The sequence below is a fragment of the Lathamus discolor genome, chromosome Z (assembly GCF_037157495.1).
Source record: "Lathamus discolor isolate bLatDis1 chromosome Z, bLatDis1.hap1, whole genome shotgun sequence".
In the NCBI taxonomy this organism is placed as follows: domain Eukaryota; kingdom Metazoa; phylum Chordata; class Aves; order Psittaciformes; family Psittacidae; genus Lathamus; species Lathamus discolor.
In genome coordinates this window covers 15,776,239-15,793,281 of record NC_088909.1, presented here as the reverse complement: position 1 = coordinate 15,793,281, position 17,043 = coordinate 15,776,239, and the positions used below count along the sequence as shown (strand labels likewise).

Genomic DNA, 17,043 nt, shown 5'->3' with positions numbered 1-17,043 from the left:
CGTTAATTGGCAAGTTGCACAAGGGAAGAAAATAAATGAAATGAAGGCCACTTTCCTGTCAGGTACCATTACGCTGCAGGTGGAGTTTGTAACAAAATGGGAGACCTTATTGATTTAAAGAACACAGAAAAGAACAGACTGTTTTATTTTCACAGTGAATGATGAAACTATTTAACTAACTGTTTTCAATTTGCACTTCCAATATCTTTGTGTTAGGAGCCAGGAGGGCATATTGGAAAGAAGAATACTTTGGAAAAATCAGTAAAAAAAAATGGACCATGTATATTATTAGTGAAGGACATTTTTATATAAATCAGAATAAAATTCTAACCAGAAGTTTCTTAAAGATTCTGCTAGAAAACATGGATTTACTGAAAAAAAAAAAAAAAAGTAAAAACAATTCTGTTAAGAAGCAATTTTCAAAGTGTGTGGACAAATTTTATTTGGTTAAGTCAACACAGTCCTATTATATTGAAGTCAATGGAGTAAAAATTACTTACATTACATGAGGATCTAGCCTTTCATATTAACTTAAGGAAGCTCAAGGAAGTAGCTGAATTCTTAAAGATTAATTTATTTAGATTGCAATTATGGTTTGAAAAGAATCAATACAGAGCAAGAACATAGCCCTCCCTTTATTTTCCCGTATGCTGAGAAATGGAGTGTGTTTTCCTCCAAGTAGCTGGGATTTTCAAATAAACCAATATAAAAACTACCCTAAACTGACTGGGACCAAGATGAAAAATCCTTTAGTTCCTTACTGTTCTGATATCACAGTGCTTTGCTGCAGCAGTGATGGATGGTGTCATTTAGTTGCTCCAAGACCAATATCAAAAGCTACTCTGGTACCACTGGACATCATGAAGCTACTAAATATAGGATAAGGAGATTTTAAGAGTCTATCATCTTGCCCCAGCAGATCAAACAGTGGGCAACTGGTTATCTAGCTCATGAAGGCAAACAGTTATAGTCACTGGGACCTGTCCCTGGTGGGGTCTGTGGTACTGGAAGTCATTCACCATTCACCAGGAGCTGGAGGAATGACTTCAAGCACTACCTTCTCCTTCATGCACCCCCCTCCAGGAAACCACCAGCTGCACACAGTCACTCTGTGGGTTTGTAGGGTTTCTGACATTGTAGCTGTGATTAATTGTCTCCTAAACAAACCTGGAGTGAGAACATGTCACTGTTAACAGGTGGCCTGTAACTCAGCAAGACGTCTGCATAGTTCTAGTTGCTCCACTGATAATAAGCATAAGCATTTGCTTTTGTCTATAAAAAGCTAAAAGTCTGAAGATCTGAAATCAAGAGATTGAGAAAATACAGAGGAAAAAACAGGATAAATTGATCTCACTAAAATCAGTGGGAAAACTCCCTGTAAATTCAAGAGAACCAGGATTTTAGTGGTAATTATTAAGAGTAAGGCAAATAAGTAACCTCAAATTTGCAACAGCAAAGGTTTCTCTCCTTTGCAGTAAAATCTAAGGATTTTTAATGATATAGTAACATTAAAATTGAGTTCATACTCTATCTTCATTATTCATATATCATATTATTAACTCAAGTCAGCTGGCCTTAACATGTCCACGATAGTGGGCTGTACTGGTATTTTTCTGACAAAACTTCCAGGTGGATAGACTACAGAACAGGGGACAAGCTTAGCTATCTTCTAACATGATTGTAAAAAAAATGGACACTTGCTGTGCTTAAATAGTAATCCATCCAGTCCATAAAAGTAAGTCTTCACTGACAGCAGCAGCCAGCTCAGGCAACAGGAAAGCCGTTACAAGGGGTAGCGGGTTCAAACTTAAACAGGGGGAGTTTAGATTGGATATAAGGAAGAAGTTCTTTACTATGAGGGTGGTGAGGCACTGGAATGGGTTGCCCAGGGAAGCTGTGAACGCTCCATCGCTGGCAGTGTTCAAGGCCAGGTTGGACGAAGCCTTGGGTGGCATGGTTTAGTATGAGTTGACCCTGCCCATGGCAGGGGGGGTTGGAACTAGATGATTTTGAGGTCCTTTCCAACCCTAACTATTCTATGATTCTATGATTCTATGACTGCCTGTGCATGCCAGATGAGGCACAAAGGTAAGAAAATGTATCAAAATTTAGCCATTGATGAGGATGCAAAACAAGAAATGGAAAATAAATAACTTTCCAATAATGACATCAGAAAAGTAAACATCAATTGTTAATTGCAGTTTTCTGTTCTAAGCACCACCAGAACATTCAGACCCTCCCAAAATACAAGTACAGTAATTAGAGTTCACATCTACTGGTTTTTGGTGACAGATTTTTATGTGTAAGTGTTGAGAACTAGAAAAAAGTATGTAATACATAAACTATAGAACTAGCTTTATTTTATAACTTGTTACTGTACTCTATTGCTTTTATTTCAAAAATACTCCTCTACAATACCACTGTAATCTAAAATATTGCTTTATTCAGTAGAAGTGCAGTAAAGTCATTTGAAGATTTAGGGGTTTATTTAGTTGTTTTTTTCAATCAGACTACCCATTCATGGTGAAGTTCCCAAACCAGCGCTCTTTGTAACTGCCAAAGTTGGATTCCTTCCCTTTTATGTTAATGCTTCAGCTTCCAGATTCCCAAGTTCTGTATTTGCCTGTACTCCCCAAGAAGTTTGTTCTGGTTTTGATAAGCCATCATGTGATTTTGTTCTGAAGTATTTAGAAGTACTTAGCTGATAAATGCATTTCTGTAAAGCACCCTGTGTAGGGAAGCAGGCCCAGGGAGCAAGAGCTGGCCGTGGTGCTCTCTGGCCCCATTTGCTGGAAGAGATGAAGGCCACCTGCCTGCACAGGCAGAGGTGCCAGGACAACCCACTGCACCGGATCCTGATCTCATAGCTGGTACCACTCTTACCACCTTGGCTTTTGACCCTACTAATAGTGCTTAAATATTTTTTGTAAGCAATAAAATTCAGTTTTCTCAGCTATATCCTCATAGTAGTGGGATACTGTGAGATGTAGGATGCAAACTTGCAAGCAGTAGCTCAGCAGCATCAGTTAAATTACTACAACCTGAAGGTGCTCTTGCCTGCATACAAACAAAATTGTAAAACAGGAAACTTCAAACTACTTTCCATAGTTGGAATATGTGGCTTAGACACCGCACAAAGCAATTCACAAGATGGCACCCATGCCAACCCAGAGATACTTGAAGTTTTCAGCAAGTAGATTGCTTTATTACATTACCTTGATGGATAAAAGTTGGTATCACAACACAGATTTAGTAAGACACGCTTTGGGGTGAATAAAGATCTTACAGAAAACATTTTACAAGTTATTCCTCCCTTGCACTGTCAAAAACTTTGAGAAGAAAAAGCAAACACACTAGCACTGAAGGAAGACAATATGAAAGACTTATAGCTGCTGTTGGGTGGGCCATTGATTTTTCTGACTAAGAACGGTCTTTTCACGGTTACGGATTACCAGGCAACCATAAAGGGAGTTTGAGTCAAAACCCACTACAGTGAAGCAGAAAGTGGAAAAAAATACAACACAGCTTTAGTCAGTCCCTTACTAAGTCTAAGAATGAACATCAGTTTTGTTTGGAAATAGGCCACACGAGGAAGGAAATGCAAACAGCAACTATTAATGCTTATTTCACTTAAACCACATTATACTGTTTTTGTAAGAAAAACCTGTCATCATACTCCTTGTACTACAATCTGTTGTAACACACCAGTAAGGTGGATTTGGTTTGGGTTTTTCAGAAATGAGAGCTTTAAGTTGAGAATAGATATTGTTGTGTTACATTGCCGGGTGGCATAAAAAAGCAATTTGAACCAGGTTTATTTTCAGATTTAAGCATCACCAAATCAGTAAATGAACTTTAGACCTGGGAAAATGCAGCTGAGAGCACAGATGACCTTCTCTAATAGCTATTTGAAACACTTGATTGCTTAATGATATTTCAGCTCAAGAGTCAAACACTGCTTCATACATAAGCAAAAATAGTTTTATTTACCTGTATAAGAGCATTTCTTTCTTTCTAAACAAGCAAAACACTCACCACTCTGTGCACACGGTTCCTCAGATTTCCTCTACTACCACACAAAAGCATTCCTTACAAGCCAGCTCTTGCACTCAGCCAAGTGGTTTCTTTCTCAGGTGTTTTGTACTATGGGAAATTAGCATTTCATTATAAGAAGGACTTGGGGGGGGGGGGGGGGGGGAGTTGGGGGGTGGTGCAAGAGGGGGGAAATTAAAAAAATCGGCCTAGCATCCACACATCACACGGATTTGCACAGAAACTAGCTTCAAATATGGCTGTATGGGGGCTACAAGGACATATTTTTACTTGAGCCAACTCAGATCATGAGGTTTATGTTTTTATTTTTCTTTAAAAAGCAGCTGTAGCAGTAGGACATATTCTTTTTTAAGTGTTAACAATCTCCATCCCTTTTCTGCTTCACTGTAGCCCTTTGGGCTAGATTTCATAAATGACATACTCGCCACCAAATCTCTGGGCCACAGAAAAGAAAGGGTAGCCTCAGAGTTAAAAAAGGATCAGAAGACTCAATTCATCAAGATATCAAGAGCCATCAAGGGTTAAAAGAACATCTTCTGAAGGACTCCTAGCAGGAGAGAGCAGAAAAAAGACATACCAGAATCAGTCTAATTGCCTACAAACAACTGTTTTTTAAACCTGGTGCAGAATGTAGAAACGTCACATACTTCGATTGTGAGCAGACTCACTGCTCTGGTCATTCTGTATCAGATAAGAAGTAATGTCAGAGCAAGCTGGCTCACCATAAGACCTGCAGCACCTCATGGTTTGTGCACCCTGGAGGCAGAATGACGGCGTTCCTCCAAAGGGCTTTTATGCGGAAGATATCTAAGATCCCTCCATCTTCCCTTACGTACTTATATATGTGATTTTCAGGATCCCATCAGCTTTTACCAATTAATTTACAACAACAACAAAGATCCACATTTCCCCCCCCCCCCCCCCCCCCCCCCAATTCCATACATATCCAAGTTCCTTACTGGTTGCACTGCTACAGGAAGGAGCAAAGGAGAATAAGCAGTTTTTAAGCTGGCTACTGCCAAGAGAGGCCTACTGAACTGGACAGTCAAGGTGTCTGCCAAAGGCACTGAACTTGGAGTCCACAAATTGGTAAATTGGTAAATTGGTCATGGTGAGGAAATCAGTAAACAGACCAAGAATTAAAATCAAAACTGTTCAAAACTGACTGATCTAAATTTCAGAGTAATCAAAATGCAGATTAATTTGGTCTAGCACTATATGCTCAAATGCACAAGTAACAGCCACCTTCTGGCTCTTGCATTCCTATTTCAAGTGGATACCTGACACAAACTTTGGGCTTGTAAAGACTAATTAAGGCCATTTTAATTTTAATTCTTGTGTTACTCAGAGCATTGTCCATTAAGTAACTTGCAAAGGATTCTTGGTATTGGGTAAATTCTCTGGGATCACCTCTAACATCCTAATAACCAGCCTTTGAAAATTAGTTAATTAGGCTCAGAGCAAATTACTATGGGGAAGAGCCAAGTAACTTTGGCACAACAAAACCTACAACCGTGAGGTAATTCAGCACCATGAGAACTACAAAGCTGTTTTCAACTGATACATGAAACCATGAATACGTATATGTCAACTGATGGTAAATGAATCATGGAAATACAGGCAAGACACATTTACATTTAAGTCACTGCACCCGGAAAACATTTTTGAGGAAAACTTGTGGTAACACTACAAATTAGTTAGAAAACTAAGCTCTCAAATTCTGCACTTTCAAGAGTTTCAAGACATGGTAGACTTGATTCTTCAAAAACTTTTTTGCATCATTAAGCAAAAGAATAGAGTTCTAGGAGTCAGCAGAATAAATAATCACTATGTTTTTCACTTCAACACTAATTAAATGTTTGGGGTTTTTTTTGTTATTGGCCCTATATAGGTAGATGTATTCCCTTCTTGAATAAATACATACTTGTAATCTCCTGTAGCTTTTACTCTTCAGGAAATAGGCACACATTCAGTTTTAACATCTATCATGAATTTTAACATCTTTGTTGAATGGCTGGTTTGCTTTTATTTGCAATGCATTTTCAAGATGACACTACTTTCCAGCCACTTGCTCACCTTATATTCAGGATGCACTCATGATGACTCCAGATGTAAAATGGGAAAGGTCCATTTTGAAAGTACATAAGAGAGCTGCCACCAGCCATTGGACTACTCTTTTCTAAGGATTAAGTTCTAGGAAAACAAATTTATTATAAACATTCAAAATCTGAGCTGTAAGTTCTGAGGAAGCCACACAGAAAATGGAGGTTAGTAAACAGAATCACATCACATCTCACAAACAGGAAGGTTTTCTTTCATTTCAGCTTCTTTTCTACTACAAGGTAGAAGATGGACAAAAGAAATAAGTAATATACATCTTTTAACTATAAACACCATTTGAACTATTATTTAAGGAAAAAAAAACCTTTAATAAACCAAACTAATGTAAAAAAGCAAGACATATAAAGATTTAAGCTTATTTATCTATTTCAGACAGTCTTTGGTAGACTACCAGTTGCAAGACTACATGTGTAGCCTGCTCTTTCCACACACAGTGCTGTGAAGGAAAAACAGGTTAAGTGTCAAGAATAGTGATAAACTGCAGTAGTTAGATTAAACATTTATTTTTCATATATTCACAAAATCTTCACAAAAGTATTGAAACTCAAAAAGGAATTAGACTTGAGTCAAATACAGAGATGAAATGTACAAGACAAATGAGCAGGCAAACTAAAAGGTCTTGAAAGTATTTTACTTCAGATTGAAAAACGAACAGTTCAACTGTTCTGTTTAAATAAAGATTTGCAAGATATACAGTATTTTATGAATACAATGCTGGTCACTTGAGGCAATGTAAAATACCTCAATTTTTCCTTCATGCTTTTTTTTTTTTTCCTTTTTTTTTTCTTTTTTTTTTTTTTCTTTTAGAAAGATACTGTTTACCAAAAAGAAACTTGAGCAGTCCAGGAAAAGCTATTTTCCATTAAATTTATGAAAACCATAAATTGAGGCAAACCTAAGATTCCCAATGGAATCAAGATTATCTTCCCGCTACCACCACCTTAAAATTATCACATGCTTATTGGAACACTAATATCTGTACCCTAAGAGTACATCTGCTTTCAACGATGAGGGTGATTCCTTAAAAACACTTCAGTGTGGTAAATGCGATACAGATCTTTGCAAGTATTAAGTTTTGGAACAGTTTTGCTAATAGCAGCTAACAATACTGGATTAATATAATTTATAAATAATTGTTCCCTAAGTGGTGAACATAGGTCTACACATTCACAAGAATCTAAACCAAAATAAATACTGTGATTATGCATAATGTGGTACAACTTTTACTAGTTCCTATAAAACAAAAGCTCAACATCTGGTGGATAAAATTATCTGATCAAATTAAAGTATGAATCTAAAAATTAAAAGAAAGAAAACCCCAACCATTGTCAAATTAACATCACTTAAGCTTAGTGTTTGAGTAAATGTTATGACCTTCCTATTTTTTTGAATTTTCCTTTTTGAAGTACAAAAAAATTTCCTTTTTGAAGTAAGACACTTTAACGTGTTGAAAATGTCTATTAATTTAAGTGATTACATCAGTTCTGGTCTTATTTTAGTATTATTTTACTTTAAAATCGCTGTACTCATTAGTGCCCATTAAAGGTCAGGTTGGTCTGTAGTATTCTGTAAATGTGTATTAAAAAAAGTTTCTAAAAGCTAATAGTACGTTTTATGAATGCATCTTCTCCAGAACAGCTGCATTAAATACAGCCACGTATGCCAGCTGCAGACTTTCTCTTTACAGAATTAAGTAAAAGTAAATGCCACTTAACTTCCCTGCACTAAAGTGTCCCAGCTCCTGTCCCAGGCTATGCCTGTGTGTGAGGGTAATTACACATTTCATTCGCATTCATGGCATCAGAGTTATTGCAACCTAGATGTGTAATGCAACTGAACCGGACAAACGCAGAATTGAAATTAAATGACAGCTAGCTCAACAAGAACTACCATGAGATATGAAAAGTTTGGGTCTTTAAGGCAGTACAAAATATATTTTATTATTTGAAGTCATTTTGGCTTTTTAAATAATTAAGTGTAAATATAAAAATGCCTAAGAGGGGAGTGAGAAAAAAATACTTTAATTGTGAAATTTACTTAAAGCTTCAACAGTTATCATCTCCTACAGGGATTAGCAAAAATATAAAAGACAAAAAAACCCAGATCTGGAAGGGGGAGGGAAGGCACAAACAAAGAGGCATGGGATTAAAGCAGCCCAGGAATGCAAACGTCTGTAACAAATCTAGTTCTGTCATTTGTGGTTTTTTTTTTAAACAAACAAACAAATAAACCAATCACCATCAACAACCAAACAAACCCTCCCCCCAAGGGGCTTTATATTTCTCAAAAAAATGAAAAGGTCTGGGAGAGATCACTAAAGGGAGGAAGAGAAGGATGCAACTATAAAATCCCATTGCCTGAAATGATGGCACTCTAGAAAACAAGGTGAAGGTTACTTCTCCGAGATGACAAGCTCAGTGTCTACACAAAGTACATGTACACTTTATGCAAATGAAAAACTTCATTTGCCATCATAAGCCTTTCTTGCAATGAAACAGCTTTCACAGATCAAATGTTCTATTAAATCTTTTAAATGGCAAGAAAAGAAATTCTGAGCGATATAACTAGCAATGTCTCTTTATATGGATGTTAAGATGACAATTCAGATTATTTTCCAAACTAATCCTGAGAAAAATTCATGTTTACAATTTAAACAGTAATGTTATGTAAAAAGTATTAACAAATCCACTATTACAAATGTCAGTTTTCCTATATGGTCATCTATATATACACAATAAAATGGTAAGTATATGCAAAAATAATTAAAAAATCATGCACAAATTACTTTCACCTTTAAAGGCTGGGTTTCCCTCAAAATACATTTTTTTGCTTTTTTTTCCTATTTTTTGTGTTTGTTTGTTACCACCCCCTAGACACACTGAGTACTACCTCTACAGGTCAGCATGAGCTGATGGGAAATACATTTATTTTACATTCAAGCTTTTATATCCTAAATGACCCTGTTGTAGCATATGACTTATCAAATGAGCAGCCTTTTCCTCTTTTTTTATGTTTTTCTTTTTAAGTTTTTTTCCTTTCCTTTTATTTTTTCTTTTTTTTTTTTTTTTGTTTTTTTTTGTTTTTTAACATTTTTTGCAGTGATCAATCTTCATGATCCGTTCCGTGGCGAGCTGGGAAAAAAAATGCAGTTGCTAATCAATGTCTGAACAGTCTGAAGCTCCGGAAAAGATTTAAGGAGTCACTATCAAACTATCCTGTAGCATGAGATCATTGCACACAGAAGAACAGTCATAAAATAGGCAACTATCTACAAAGGTCTGAAAGGGCCGCATCCCTCTTGTGTTTCCTCTTTTTGCCGTGGAAGAACGGATGGTGTGATTTGCTGCCTTGATGTTGTTTGTTTGTGACTGAGGTACTGTGGCTTGAGTTTGTTGGACCTTGGAAGCCTTTGTTAGAAGAGCGAAATAACCGTGCAGATCCATGCTGTGAAAGAAAGAGAACATGGTATATCAGTGTTAACAGGAAATAAAGCGTCGTAACTACACAACCCTACTTTGGGATAATGAGGACTTTTAACTCATGAAAGCATTACACTTGAAACAACTCATAAGGCAAAAGAAGCCAGGCCATTGCTTAGACAGCAGCATAGTACCATGAATCTTTCACTTTAGTGGCTGCACGCAGATGCTCATCCCTAGACCCAGCACCATGCAGGTCAAGAGAGGAGAGCAGAGCACTTCGAACTGTGAAAAGGGCAGAACTGTTTTATTTGCTCCCATTTTCCAGCTATCCAAAAAGCCTTTTACAGAGCAGAAAACCACAATCCAAGGTGACAGATGAAAAATGCTGAAATCTCATCTTCTGTGCAAAATTAAGGCAAGAATCTTCTAAGGCCAGGACTAACTTTATACCACATTTTTTTACATATGTAGAGTATCTCTGATCATGCACTTTCACATTCCAGCACCAGAATTAGCTCTGTGCAGTCACACATTCATGGTATATCCAAGGCCAGTTTGTAAACTTGGTACTAGCTAGAGATAGACTGTCAACAAGTCGGAGGAAAGTTTCCAGCATTACTTTTCGGAAGCAATATTCCAGACAATTCCAGACTATGTTACATGTATTAAAGAAGTCCTAAATATTGAAAAAAGTATGAAAAATTAAGCTGCATATATCCAAAGTATAGTCTATATAGAGGCATACAGTATTTCTAGATTACTGACTCGTAACTCCTCAAAATGAGAAATTCCTTAAATGCATAAACTCTGGTAGTTCTCATCGTAAAAATATTTGTCTTTAGGAGTAAACAAGAGGGAATTTCACGTATTGGCAAGCAATCTTCATCTCCCTTAATGAAAGACAGTTCAGCAAGTACCAACAGCTAATAGAGCTGCCAGTCGTAGTTTGTAACATAAAATTTTACTAACTGTTTTTCACTAAGTTTAGGCAATTCTCCTTAGTTTTCAAATTCTGCAGTCAAGACTGGACTGATGTGCTTTCTGCACAAAAGGAAACAGGTACAGCACAGCTGTACACTGCTGGCAACTCCAGGTTTCCCAAAATAAAGTCAATCTGATTTCATCTGGTTCAAGGCTGGGAAAGCCACTGTTGCAAACTCCTCTCTGTGTAAGCTAAACAGAAAACCAGGTGATTTTAGATACAATCAGTGCTCAAAGCTTTTTAATGGGGTGATAGGGAGGTGAAAAACGCAGTGTTTCTTTTCAAGAACAAGCTACTCTTCCATGAAGGACGTGTACTGTTCAAAATTATTTATACAGTTGTTTCCAAAGGTTTCACAAACCTGAGATTTGTTCGTGTTGCTGGAAGCATTGGCTGTTTGGCTATTTTGTGTTTTCCCACTTGACTGGGAGGATTCCAGTGACACTTCTTGTGACCCCACTCTGTTTATGGCAGACTGGCGACAACTCAACTGTTTAGAGGTTTTGCAAGGTGTTCCATCAGAATCCTTCAGGAAAATGTAAAGTATTAGTGAGGTTTTTAAGTGAGTTTTTCTATTAGTGAGTTTTCCCATAAAAATAAAGCTAGCAGTGGACAAAACTTCAAATGTGTTTATTATAAATTAAAATTCTTTCAATCCAGAACTCTTATAGAGTAAAATGGACAGATTTAAAAATGTATTGATGCATGAATCTGATTTCAGGATTTAGCGCCTTTTTTTTTTTAAACAGGATTCCCACACACTTTAAAGGTTTTGTTTTCTGGGTTTTTTTCAGCATATAGCTTAGGACTACCAGTCTTGGGTTTTTTAAACAGTTTTCCCAGAGAAAAGAGGGCTATACTAACTCTGTATATACTGTATTCACTTTTTATTTGTTGTGTCAAAAACACGCTGCAACTTACATGTGTAGAAACTGCATAGGAGGTAACATCTTATGCAAGTTAGGATTCTGGATGTCATAACTAACTGGGATTCCAAACTTACAAATGTATTCTGTGGAAGTACAGATCATGAAAAAAGCAAAACCCAAAGAAACTGAAAAAAAAAAACCCCTGAAATCAGAAAACCACCAGTACTTACTACATCACTAGAGCTGGACAATGTAGAGGATGATGATGATAAAGGACCTGATGAAGAATTTGAAGAATGTTTACTAAGTGTTTCTGAAGTTTTATTTCTAGGTTTTGACAGTGCTTCATTCTCTTCAGCAAGATTATTGTTGCATTTGTCTAGCTGCTGAGTATCTACTATCAAGGTTACTCCATTACCTATTAAAAACAAAACAGAAGCATCACCACACAGTAACTGCTAAAATGATGGTTTTCTTCCTTTTTTTTTTTTAATATATCCTTTCAGGTATTACATATCTGTTATATCCAGCAGAACAAGTATAGGCATCTACACACATGCATACTTGTAATACATGCAGACGCATGTTTGTGTGCGTGTACTGCATGCAGCAAGCCAACAACTCGCAGAAGGTGTGGTGGTTTCCCAAGATCCATTCATGTACACTATGTAAACCACCAAGCACTACCTACAGTTGAAGCTGGAAATCAGAGAGCTAAGACATGGAAGAAGGTAGTAACAAAGTTCGTATGTGCTGTTTAATGAGACTGATCCACAACACACTTCAACAGCACTCAAATAGCTGGGTTTAAATTCCATTCCTATGAGCCCAATACTCAGCAGCTCCCATTTTATTTCTGCTAGAGCTGCTAGGATGATGAGAACTTCAAATAAGGCTGGTTGCTTTGCATGATACCCTACCCTGAAAATATGATACACAGAACTCTCATATCTCACTATCTCTACCTTAATTTAAAAAAGAATCAGAACTTAAACCTAAACTAAATCTACAAGATGATCACTGTAACTGCCACCATTATTTTCTTGATACAGGGTTATTTTATTAATGTTTTATCTCCCAGGAGTTACCTCTGATTTACATAGCATACATTTGCTGCCTCACTAGCTGTGTTTGCATACAGAGGTTAATACATAGATCATATCAGGTAGCTAAGCATTACTCTGTAGCTTGTGGGACTGACCAAGGGTTGGCTGCCATGACTAAGTTGTGTAGCAGTGCAACAAGGGTCTGCGAACTGATAAAACACAAGTGGTCCAGGAGCACATTCAATTTCCCAAGGACAGTGAGGGAAATCACTAACAAAAGCTTTAAAAACAAACAAAATCCCATCCTAAGGACTTGGTAGTTGCATCATCTTCTCTCCTTAACCCCTAACAAGAAAACACTTCTAGAAGGCAACATTCTAAAATTAACTGGAGAGTATTAGCATTAATTTTAATTTGAAAACTTCCAGACAGCAGATACACCTACACCAAAAGAGGCTGGCAACTGGCTGGTGAAATCAGAGGATGGGCCATGAAAATAAAGACAATTTTAAAGGACATTATCAGCAAGTCCTTCAGCTAGACTTTATGTGTTTCCATTTGTTAGTAACAAGAATCATGATGGATATTTCAGGATTTTTCTGTTTAAAAGACTGATTCCACTTACATGGCCAATCCTGGTTTAAATATTGCTTCCATACAAATACAGTATGTTAAGCTTTAAAATGAAAAAAAGAATAACAGAGGGTAAAAATTTAGATTTAAGCCAGCGTTCCCAGTCTTTTAAAAACCCTGTCAACCTTTAAAGGACAAAGGAATTGTGACAGTAATGATGCGTAATTTTAAGTTTTTCTGAAGTCTCCTATTGCAAGCCCAGCAGTCTTTACAGACCTCTATGCTGGCCACACCTATTGCAGCAGAATAAAGACAGATGTGGCATGGCCTTTCTACTCTTTTACAAATCTACACCTTCTGGATCAGAACAAAACGAAAAGCAAAAAAGTGTATTCATATTAAGATACATGCACTGCCTTATATGAGGCAAAAGCAACACCAGAATCTGATCAAAGCATGCAGGAAGCTTCCCAGTATCAGCCATGCTTGGTCAAAACTCACCGTTACACGAAGACTCTGTCCTACTTTGTATTCCCCACTGCTTTGATATCCAGTCTCTGTATGTGGCCACCTCTTGCGTTACTCTAATTATTCTACCTAAAATACTGTAAATGAGGAAAAAAAAAAAAACCAAACCAAAACCATCAGCACAATTTTTAGACACACAGAAATATAAGCAATTAACGACTGAGATTTAGACTCATAAAATTTACCTTTCCGTTTCGTTGTTAGGATAATATTTAGCTATTGGGGAAACTGCATGGCTCAAAACAACATAGGCATAATCAAAAGCCTGTTTCACTTGCATGGCACCATAGGAGCTCCTCCCAACATCATTACCTTAAAGTAAGAATAGAATTAAATAAAAAAGTAAGATTGAAACTGCGGTTTATCTCCTTTCAGACAGGAGACAAATTGCCCTTACGTCCCAACTCACTGCGGTTACCTCTTGTAGAATAGGATTAGTGGAGCATAACTATTTGAAAGAGCTTAAAGACCAATAGAAATTTACATGCACAGAGGTTTAAAATGGCAATTCTCTGGGTCAAAGTGCAATACATAAATAAAAAAGTAACCATAAAAACTTGCACTGCTTATATTACACATGTAACAGGACTGTCCAGGATGACATTTTTCTAGATCAGAAATAAGTTAACTCTCTTCTCTGAATAGCACTTGACTCACCATTCCAGAAGCCACCCCACTGAAGCCAACAATCAACCTTTATGTAAAGGTAACAGTACAGAATGAAGCCACTATGCATTTATGTAGCATTGACTGCAGCACAGGCATGCTCTGGGGTGACACTGTAACTTTTACTGGGAACATGTCTTAAAGAACACTGTTGTTTTCTGCATCCACCTTGTGTTCAAAGACATGAATGAGGTGTTTCTGTTTGGTTTTTGGTGGTCACTCTACTATTCTTTAACTCCTCTGGATTAAACATTCCCCTGATTTTTTCTTAGTATGTTAAGTGTTGGTTTATGAGGATACCTGGCTGTAACGGATCTTCAATATACAGCATCGACGGCCTGTAGCCATCCAGCATGCTTTTTTGCACTTCATCCTTGGCAACGTAGGAGCCACCATCCTTTATTCGGATTCCAGTCTTCAGATAATTGAAGTGACGTCCATATAATTCAAAAAACTCTATTAAAAGAACACCATAGTTGGCATTCGGCATACAGGCATCTTCCCTGGGATGCAGCTGTTAGGAAGAGAGAAAAAAAATCATTTTCTTCAGACTTTAAGTTTCAAGTGCCTTTGCTTTGTCACAACAAGTACATCTAAAACCAGTAAAAAATAATAAAAACAGAATATATAAAACAAACTTGTCTAAGTACGCTCTTTTCCTTGATAAAGCAGTTTTAAATCTTTAAAACAAGATGCTACCAAAGCTTTCATAAACTAAGTAGCTCTTAAAAATAAGGCTGTCAAGTATTAATGTTTTTGTATTTTAACTTTCAGTTCAGTAAGTGAACATCCAGCACTAACAGCAGGGTTCTTATAAAAAACAAAGGTATTTGCACTTCACAGACCTGGGTTTGCAATACAAATATAGGCATTAATGTTTACAGCTATAGAAATTATCCCCTCTGCTGTTAGGTATGCAACCTGACAGATTATGAACAAAACCCGTTCATAATTTTAACTGATAAAAAAAATGACTTTTTTTTGCAGAGCAAATGGAGATGCTATTAGTCAATATAAGAAAAAAATGGGGAAGGGTGAGATTTTGGTTTCTTTCAGAAAGATAAGCCTGTGCTCTTCATTTCTTTTTTGCTCAGCAGGCAACTGCACTAGCACTCAGCAAACACCAAGCTCCAGCTCAAGGCTCAGGTTTAAAAGTAACTACAATCTGTAAAGTACAGACATACACATGTACACATGAAGTTACACGACAGCATTTAATACAAGAAAAAGAACAAGGCCAATAAAGCCAGAACTCAGCTACTTCGTATTTCTACAATATTTTTCTCCCGCAGGCACAACAATATAGATTGAGCTCATGCACTTTGTTCTCGTAGACGTAAGAGAAAGCTGTAAAACACGTTTATTCGGTATTGGCTTAAAAACCTAGGCAAGCTAGCAAAATTCTGCTACTAATTCGTTAAGCACACCAAGGGTGTTAGACCTGGAAAACAACGGTTATGAAGGACAGCTACATCTAACAGTAACCAGCTTGCTCCAAATAAATCATACAATGGTCATTTTACCATGAATGTATGCCTGGTACTGATACACCAATGGATGTTCCAAACACCTCTAACACCAAAAGTGCCAGTATAGGAGAAAGAAGGCAGGTGGAATGTGTTTATTTATAAACAAAAGGAGGGTGCAAAACCATTATAGTGTAGATGATTAAACTGAAGGGTTGATCAAATTCTTTCTTAACGTTATATCCTTTTGCTCCAATGGCATCAACAGATTTCATTAAGCTTACCTGAAGGAAGCTGACAGCCATTAAAAAAAGACTATAAGAACCGATTCCCCCTGTAAATACTTCATTAAGGTCCCTCTGCAATAGGAACTGTTTCAATACTAAAACTAGATACGGTAACACAGGGTATTTCTGAAAGAGAAAAGCAAAGGTGTTAGCATACTGATGCATATATACAACTGCTGCCAAGAAAGCATATTGAAGCTATCTGCTACATTACATCTCAAAGCTAAATATGATTCTGATTTATCATTTTTAGTACCGGGGAGAAGCCAAGTGCTCTGCCTGTGGTCACTACAAGTATTTTATTTCTTCAATTCCAGTGTCAGACATTAACAACAGAAAAAAAGTTATTACTATCCATAAAATCAGAATGATTTTGTTAGGTTATATGAATACATTTGATTTTCTCAAATTGAAGTGAAAAGGAAAGCAAAGGAAGAACTGGAGAGATATCTATGTCTGTAGCAAAACCTTCCTGCTGCAACCAAGCTGATATTCCACAGTGGGCCGGAACTTCTATCCTGCAAATTCTTCTGACGCCCAGAATTCAAAACAGTTCTTCAAAACTACTACACCCAGATAACACTTTTGGAGGAGCCAAATACTTACCTTCAGGTACCTGGTCCTTCAATAGGTTTGTCAGCATGGATTTCCTTAGAGATGTGCATACGCTGCACGTGCGGAGAACATGGACCTTTTGGGCAGCAGGGGAGGCTGGGGCTACACCTGCACTCTGAACACCCCCTCACAAGGTAGGGGAAAAAGAAGCTCAATAATATCACTCCTGTTAGCAGCACAGAGCTAAGAAGTTATTTACTATCAGGGAAGAGATGTGGATTATGGCATCTGTGATTGCAAAAGATTAAAGGGAAATCGGGAATTTTGCCAAGAACAAATCTGCACAAGTCTGACAGAGAGTATCAGGAGCCGTATTTAAATGAAGATCCCAAGATCAGTTTTTGAACTATTAAGAACTTAAGAGTCACAAGCTGGGGTGTTGACTATACCTATATGTTCAGAGATGGGATTTTTC

General features: G+C 37.1%; 1 protein-coding gene across 1 annotated transcript in view; it reads right to left on the bottom strand.

Annotated features, from left to right (window-relative positions):
- Positions 1 to 6,661: 6,661 nt before the first annotated feature.
- TENT4B (terminal nucleotidyltransferase 4B) overlaps positions 6,662 to 17,043 on the bottom strand; it is a 48,489-nt gene continuing 38,107 nt past the window's right edge. Inside the window, exons 6-12 of the mRNA XM_065662175.1 lie at positions 16,011 to 16,139; positions 14,561 to 14,774; positions 13,780 to 13,906; positions 13,568 to 13,671; positions 11,678 to 11,865; positions 10,940 to 11,104; positions 6,662 to 9,618 (exon numbers count right to left, since the gene is read on the bottom strand). Of these exons, the coding sequence (XP_065518247.1) occupies positions 9,439 to 9,618; positions 10,940 to 11,104; positions 11,678 to 11,865; positions 13,568 to 13,671; positions 13,780 to 13,906; positions 14,561 to 14,774; positions 16,011 to 16,139 (1,107 nt within the window). The 3' untranslated portion in view covers positions 6,662 to 9,438. The remainder of the gene's footprint in view (positions 9,619 to 10,939; positions 11,105 to 11,677; positions 11,866 to 13,567; positions 13,672 to 13,779; positions 13,907 to 14,560; positions 14,775 to 16,010; positions 16,140 to 17,043) is intronic.